The sequence below is a fragment of the Notechis scutatus genome, chromosome 2 (genome assembly GCF_049901735.1).
Source record: "Notechis scutatus isolate UNSWTSFEM ecotype Mainland chromosome 2, rNotScu1.2, whole genome shotgun sequence".
Lineage (NCBI taxonomy): Eukaryota > Metazoa > Chordata > Lepidosauria > Squamata > Elapidae > Notechis > Notechis scutatus.
Window position 1 is genome coordinate 16,960,325 of NC_142010.1, and position 7,953 is coordinate 16,968,277.

Here is a 7,953-nt window from a genome sequence, read left to right on the forward strand (position 1 = left end):
TCTGGGGCTTACTTACAACTCCCAGCATTCTCCAATGCTCACCTTGGATGGGAATTATGGATCAGTAACATCTAAAGTACCACAGGCTGCCCACCTTGCTCCTTGTAAAGGTGGAGCTGCATCTAGGAGTATCTGCTTAACAGAATAATAGAGATGGAAGGGACCTTAGAGGTCTTTTAGTAGTCCAACCCACTACTCAGGCATGAAATCCTACACCATTTCAGATAAATGGTTGCCCAATCTCTTCTTAAAAACCTCCAATGTTCAGCATCCACAACTTCTGGAGGAAAATTGTTCCACTGATTAATTGTTCCAACTGTCAGGAAATTTCTCCTTAGTTCTAAGTTGCTTCTCTCCTTGATTAGTTTCCCCCCATGGCTTCTTGTCCTGCCCTCAGGGGCTTTGGAGAATAGCTTGACTCCCTCTTCTTTGTGGCAGCCCCTCAAATATTGGAACACTGCTATCATGTCTCCCCTAATCCTTCTTTTCATAAACTAGATAGATAGATAGATAGATAGATAGATAGATAGATAGATAGGTAGATAGGTAGATAGGTAGATAGGTAGATAGGTAGATAGATAGATAGATAGATAGATAGATAGATAGATAGATAGATAGATAGATGGATGGATGGATGGATGGATGGATGGATGGACGGACGGACGGACGGACGGACGGACGGACGGACGGACGGACAGACAGACAGACAGACAGACAGACAGACAGACAGACAGACAGACAGACAGACAATTCTTTATTGGCCAAGTGTGATCGGACACACAGGGAATTTGTTTTGGTGCAAATGCTCTCGGTGTAAATAAAAGATATATATAACTAGACATACCCAATACCTGTAACCTTTATATGTTTTACCCTCCAGCCCTCTAATCATCTTTGTTGCTCTTCCCTGCACTCTTTCTGAAGTCTCAACTTTTTAAATATATTTCTTGGCCCCAAAACTGAATGCTGTAGTCCAAGGGTGGCCTTTCCAAGGCATTATAAAGTGCTATCAACCCTTCATGTGGTCTTGATTTTACCCTTCTATTAATGCAGCCTAGAACTGTTTTTGGCTTTTTTTTTTTTTTTTGGCAGCCGCAGCACACTGCTGGCTCATATTTAAGTGATTTGTTACTAGGACTCCAAGATCCCTCTTGTAATTACTACTATTGCTTTTCAGGCAGGTGTCTCCAGATTCAGTTATTTGCAGACACAGAAGGTTTGGGGGAATGTTTCAAATTGCCTATGGAGGCAGCCAGCATTAGGTCCAACCAAGCCACACACACACACACACACACGCACACACACGCACTTTTAAAAAAAATGTAAGCTAGATTTTCCAACACTATTGTCATTTTCAACTTCTCTTTCTTGCAGACTGCAATTAGGCTTCAACCAAACAAGGGCAGGACAGATATTCCTGAACATTCCCGATTCTGCTCTCCCCGGGTCACTGATTACAATCACCTTGCAGGCCGACTCTCTCAACTCCTCCGCAGATCCCGATTTCGCCCATATCGATCTCCTGGTGATGCCTCCGCCTCCGGTGAGTCATGCCACGTTGAAGAAGAGATCTGCCTGAGTGGTTTGAGATGGTCCTTCATTTCTACCGAGAACAATTTCATGGGATCAGATAGGAGAGCCATCTCACGTAGTAACTCTGCCTTGAGCAGTGAAGATGTCCAGCTCTGTCCTTTATGTACACTGAGATGTTGGCCTCTTCTCAGAATCTGCTGCCTTTGGCAACGTCAGGAAAGGGATGGAGAATATCCATCTTGTTAAGACACGTTTGATCTGTGCGGTTTGGGTAATTCTTGACTATGGGTGGATGCAAATATTCTTACTATGGGTTCTGTGGGCGTGGCTAGGTGGGCGTTACCATGTGACTGGGTGGGCGTGGCTTCTTTTTTGCAGCACCCCCATGCTCCATTTTTTTTTTGCCTCCTGGGCCTCAAGGAAGCCTCCCGGGAGGCTGTTTTTGCTCCCAGGAGGATTCCCTGAGACCCAGGAGGCAAAAAACAGAGCGCGGCGGGGCAGCGGGGCAGCAGCACCCCCTCCTCCGTGCACCCCTTTTTGCTTCATGGGCCTCAGGGAAGCCTGGGTGAAGCAGTAAGACAGCAAGGGGGATCCTGGAACGGCTGATCGTCGGCACAGCTGATTGTTGGGAGGAAAAAGAAAGAAAGAAATACCGGTTCGGCCGAACCAGTAGCTGTTTTTTTACTACTGGTTCACCTGAACTGGGCCGAACCAGTTCTTGACTCTAGCAGTTAGCTAAACGAATTCATGTGTGTGGCCTACTCTTAAGTGAGTAGGCTCCTTCTTGATGTCTTGAATTAAATACACAAGGGGTTCTGGAATTAGAACCCAACCACATCTGGAAGGCAACAAGTTGGGAGAGGTTGACAAACATCTGCTCATTTTTTAAATAAACATCTTGGATATGGAGCCTGGGAGATTCACTGAAGGGCAGTACAATAAACTTGCATCTGCTTTTCCCAGGTGTATCATTTAAGACTAAAATACTGAAATCAGTTGACTGTGCTTGAACACTTGCCAGTCCAATGTTTGATCTAGGGCAGGGGTGTCAAACTTGATTTCATTGAGGGCTGCATCAGGGTTGTGTTTGACCTTGGGGGGCTCAGGGTGGGCGTGGCCACCTCAACTCAGCTCATGTTGGGGGCACCTGTGGTGGCCAAGTGCAAAGGCAGGACTTCCCTCAGACCCTCACTCACTCTCATTAAAATCTTCCAATCTTCCTTCCTTCCTTCCTTCCTTCCTTCCTTCCTTCCTTCCTTCCTTCCTTCCTTCCTTCCTTCCTTCCTTCCTTCCTTCCTTCCTCTCTTTTCTTCTTTTTCCTTCCCTCATCATTCTCCTTTCTTCTTCCTTCCCCTCTTTCCTTATTTTTTCCTTCCTTGCTCTCTTCTCATCTTTCCTTCTTTTTCTGTGTCTCTTTCCCTTTCTCTTTTCCTGTCCCTTTTTGCATGCTCAAATGCAAAAGAGGAAACATTTCTCTTTTTGTTTTGTTTTTTAGTTTGTTTTGCTAGCCCTCTGCCAGCGACAGTGGAGCTGGGGAGGGCTGCATGTGCCCCCCCCATCCTGGGGCCCATTTTTGGCTGTGACAGCCTCCTGAAGCCCTTTGCCAGCAAAAACGGGTCCTGTGTGGCCTTCCTGAGCTCCGTTTTCCCTGACAGAGGCACTGCAGGCTGCTCCTTTGCTGTTTCGAGGGCGGCCTCATGGGCCAGATCTAAGCAGCCTTCAAGGCCGGATACGGCCCACGGGCCTTGAGTTTATACATCCCTGATCCATTGCAACTTGTCCCTTTTGTTCTTTAATCATAGTTGGAGACCATCTCATCCCCGGTATGCAAAGTCATATCTTCAGAGAATTCCTGTGGTCCCCCACAGTCCCCTTGTCGCAGCCAGCGATGGACAGCCACCGTGCAGATCTGGGACCAAGCCGGTATTCACTCCGTGCAGGTGGAAAACGGTCCGGTGCTTCCTCACCAAGCCCATGGGCTGGTGAAAGTGGTCTCTTACACCTCAGATTGCTGCTCACATCAGGCAGAACTGGTGGTCACCAACCTTCTTGGGGAGAAATACCGATGCCAAGTTGAAGTAATGCCTCCTGCCCTTCCTGGCAAGACAGTAACCACACCTCCAGATGATTTTAGGATGGTGGCAGATGCTGGTGCTGGTGCTGATAGAGCTGTCGCTCCTTATGCCACGATCTGGTGGCGGATCTCAACAATCTTGCTGCTCATTGTGTGGCTAGGACTGTAAAGCCGCTGTTTATGGGAGTCGTTCTCACTGTTCTGGCTTCCCCTCTGCTGGGAAATGATGGCATTTTACCTTATTGGAGAGTGAAGTTAAAAGGAGAGGATGGGCGAAGCAGAACAAAATCTAACATTGACTGAGGAAGGGAAGGAAGGAAGGAAGGAAGGAAAGGAAGGGAAGGGAGGGAGGGAGGGAGGGAGGGAAGGAAGGAAGGAAGGAAGGAAGGAAGGAAGGAAGGAAGGAAGGAAGGAAGGAAAGGAAAGGAAAGGAAAGGAAAGGAAAGAAGGAAAGGAAAGGAAAGGAAAGGAAAGGAAAGGAAAGGAAGGAAGTCCTCAAAGGACCATTGTAAGATGTCACATTGGAATCCTAGTCAGCGTGAAGGAAAAGTCACTATAATTCTCCTTCCTGATTGGAAGAGCTGAGTTAGAAAGAGAACAAGATTTTTTTTCTTTAATGGCGTAGAGCATCCATTAACACATTCTTGTGGCTTGTGACCAGGTAGCCAGGACTGTTCATCTATCAGGTAGTGTTTCCTGACTATGAGCTCGTTCTCTAGTGTGAGATGGGCTCCTTGAATTTTTTTTTTTTTTAAACTGGAACATGAAAGGATAGTTGTCCCAATCTGTATGCAGAGGTTGGGCTTTAGCCCTAGGATGTGATTTCCCAAGAGGGATTGCTGCTAGTAACCACATGCTTTGATGGACAGTACTAGTTTTGGGGTTGCTAGTCCTACCTGCTGACCCCATCTCTTGGCATCCTTCCATCCTGGATGACTCTGCCATCTGTGCATGGAGCCTACTGCAATTCTTTCAGCTTCTCCAAATGCCTCTGGTCTTCAGTGTAGGTTTTTACTCCTTTCTTGATCATAGGAACATGCTGCCAGTTCCACCTCTTTGCTCTTTAATTCCCTAGAAATGGGATTAATTCTGTTTTGGAGCAGCTTCTGTTAAAACAGCCGCCCCCAACCTGGTCTCTTGGTTGGAAGTCCCCCTGAGCACGAAAGGAATATAATTGAAAGGTACAAGGGGAAATTTGAAATGAAGGCAGAAGTCCAACCACAGCATGTTCTGGAAATTCTGGTGGGTAATTCCTTGTGGCACCCACACTGTGCCTAAATGCGGCTACGTCTCAGTTTTATTCTATAGTGATTGTGTTTTTTGATATAGAAATGTAGGTCAATGACACTGTAATGATTAAACTGTGAACAGATAGGCTTATACTAACATTGACAGCATTTTTACATAGGCAACCAACGTTCTCTGAAGCGTAGAGAGCATTAATTCAAAATATCTAGAAGGCCACTTTGTAGCATCCTTTAGGAAGAGAATGTTGTAATATTGAAGAGAGAGAGAGAGAGAGAATGGTCCGGATTGTAAAAGATGTATCTAAGTGCTAAGGCTAACACTTAAGTACTACTATTGGTAGCCTTCCACTTTCTCTATATAGAGAAGTAGATGCAAGGGGATTGTAGGGGAAAGGTTGAGGAGTTCTCCTCTTTACGCAAGCGTCTCCCAGGTGATGACGGGGCCAATCAGTCGCAGAATGGTTGCATCTAATAATTCACCCAGTCTCTTGCCCGCTTGGAGTCTCCATTAATTTATCATCTCCAGATAACCTTATTTCACAGAAGCGAAATCATGATATACATGTATTCCACTGAGCCCTGGAGGACCCCCTACCCATTCCCATTTCCCTGGTCAATGCGCCAAAAGATAAGGGGAAAAAAAACCTAGATGGTGCAAGATCTGGATTAAGAGGAGAGTAATTCCATTACGGAACTGTGGGAAAGAAGCAAGTCGTCTTTATCTATTAGATCCGTGTTTTTCAAACTTGGCGGTTTGAAGATGTGTGGACTTCAACTCCCAGAATTCTGGGAGTTGAAGTCCACACATCTTCAAACCGCCAAGGTTGAAAAACACTGCATTAGATGAGGTAACGTACTGTAGGATGAGTTGTCTCTTCATTTCTTCTTTGGCCGTGAGATCGTTGAGCAGGACTCTGGACCTCAGGCCTTTTCCGTGTTGCTGGTGCTAGGAATTAAGTCCTAGAACACCTTTCTTAAGTTTCTTCTTAGACCTGGCCTTGGATAATTGTGCTCCCAGAGGCTTTTGCCAGTTAACGTTCCCCTTTTCCAGGACTGGCTGCTGCAGACTGCCTTTTGATCTTTCTTACCTTTGGAGTAGCCAGAAAGAGCTTGCTAATTTTATTCAGGAAGCTTTTCCAGGTCAGATTCCTTAATGGTAACAGATAGTCCTTGATATTTGACCCTAATGAGAGCCTGGTCATGATAGCCGTAAATGTAAAACATTTTCGCCATCTTTTTTTTTTTTTTTTGGTAGCAGTTGTGAAGCAAACCCAGGCTTTGCTATGAGCGTAATTTTGCCCCAAAATTGGAAATCAAGTTATAAAATGCGGTCACATGATTTGTGGGATGTTGCAAACACCTGTCAAGCATCCAAAGTTAAGTCGTGTGACCAGGGGTGGGATGCAAATATTTTTACTACCGGTTCTGTGGCCGTGGCTAGGTGGGCGTGACCACATGACTGGGGTGGGTGTGGCTTTTTCTTCTTTTCTTTTTTTCAGCACCCCATGCTCCGGTTATTTTTTTGTTTTGTTTTTTGGTTTTTGCCTCCTGGGAGGCTTTTTTGCTCCCAGGAGGCTTCCCTGAGGCCCGGGAAGGCACAAAACGGAGCGTCCCTTTTTGTCTCCTGGGCGAAGCCGTAAGACAGCGAAGGGGATCCCCGCACAGCTGATAGTCGGAGCAGCTGATTGTCAGGAGGGAAAAAGGGGCATGATTTGCCAGTTCTCCGAACTGCGCAGAATCGTAACAACCGGTTCTATAGCACCAGTCCGAACCAGTAGAATCCCACCCCTGCACGTGACCAGAGAAACGTCAAATCTGGGTCCTAAGGATCCCAGAGTAGATCCATCCCAGAATAATTTTTAAGTCACTAAACATCCCGTCATAAGTCAAGGACTATCTGTTCCTCCACAGGCAATGTCAGCAACAGCTTTCACCCTGAATCTTTTTCAACAGCTCTGAATTTAAAAAAAAAAAAAAGCCTTAGACCTGATCCTCTTCTGGCCTTTTTAAGCCTTAATCGGGATGTTTATGTAGTCTCCAGCTGATGCCTCTTTGCACGAATCTATTCCCACTCCCTGAAGCCTTTCCTAATAAATCTGATCTATATATATATATTTTGCCTACTGACAAATGTCTTTATATTTGTATGCAAATTATTTTTTTATTTCCAGATGTTCTGTTTTGGTTTGTACTGTCTATGGCGAGCGCCTTTTGCCGAGTATTGAAAATAGAGATTTATGTAAGTGGCGTTTGGGAAATTTGAACTCAATAAAGTGAATCTCAATTCAAGGCATTTGCTTCTTTCATATTTATTGTTCTGTCAGGGAAGTTTGCATGAGAGAAGACATGGATCACTTTGTCACCACCCATTGTTCCTTACGCAGCCCTAAGAACCAGTTCAAAGATAACAGATAATCAGAGGTGGAAGGGACCTTATAGGTCATCTAGTTCAACCCCCTGCCCAAGCGGAAGACCCTGCACCATTTCTGATAAATGGCAGTCCAATCTCTTCTTGAAGGTCATTCTTGAAGACATTCAGATACATTAATGTTTTAATGACTCCTTCGTTTCAACATATTTCAAGAGGTTTACCTCAGAATAAATACAAAATTATTTTTAAAAAGAAGGTAATAATTGCTCAATAGTTAGGGGACCTGGTGGAAGGGAAAGGAGAAAGCTCTAATACAGGTAATCAACTTAAAACAGTTCATTTAGTGACCAATGTTGCAGCGGCACTGAAAAATGTGACTTATGGCCATTTTTCACACTTACGACTGTGTGTCACCCCCCCGTGAGTCAGACGCTTGGCAACTGATTCACACTTAACGACCGTTGCAGTATCCTGGGATTGTGTGATCCCCTTTTGCGACCTTCTTGACAAGCAAAATCGATGGGGAGGCCAGATTCACATAACAACGGTGTGACTCCCTTAACAACCGCAGCGGTTCACTTAAACACCGCGGCAAGCAAGGTCCGTAAAATGGGGCAAAACTCGCTTTACCAATGTCTCACATAACCAGTGGTGGGATTAAATTTTTTTTGCTACTGGTTCTGTCGGCGTGGCTTGATGGGTGTGGCTTGGTGGGCATGGCAGGGTAA

General features: G+C 45.4%; 1 protein-coding gene across 1 annotated transcript in view; it reads left to right on the forward strand.

The window, feature by feature from the left end:
• Positions 1-4,989, forward strand: part of VWA7 (von Willebrand factor A domain containing 7) — a 48,243-nt gene extending 43,254 nt beyond the window's left edge. The window contains exons 16-17 of the mRNA XM_087954336.1: positions 1,375-1,543; positions 3,336-4,989. Of these exons, the coding sequence (XP_087810462.1) occupies positions 1,375-1,543; positions 3,336-3,776 (610 nt within the window). The 3' untranslated portion in view covers positions 3,777-4,989. The remainder of the gene's footprint in view (positions 1-1,374; positions 1,544-3,335) is intronic.
• Positions 4,990-7,953: the final 2,964 nt, after the last annotated feature.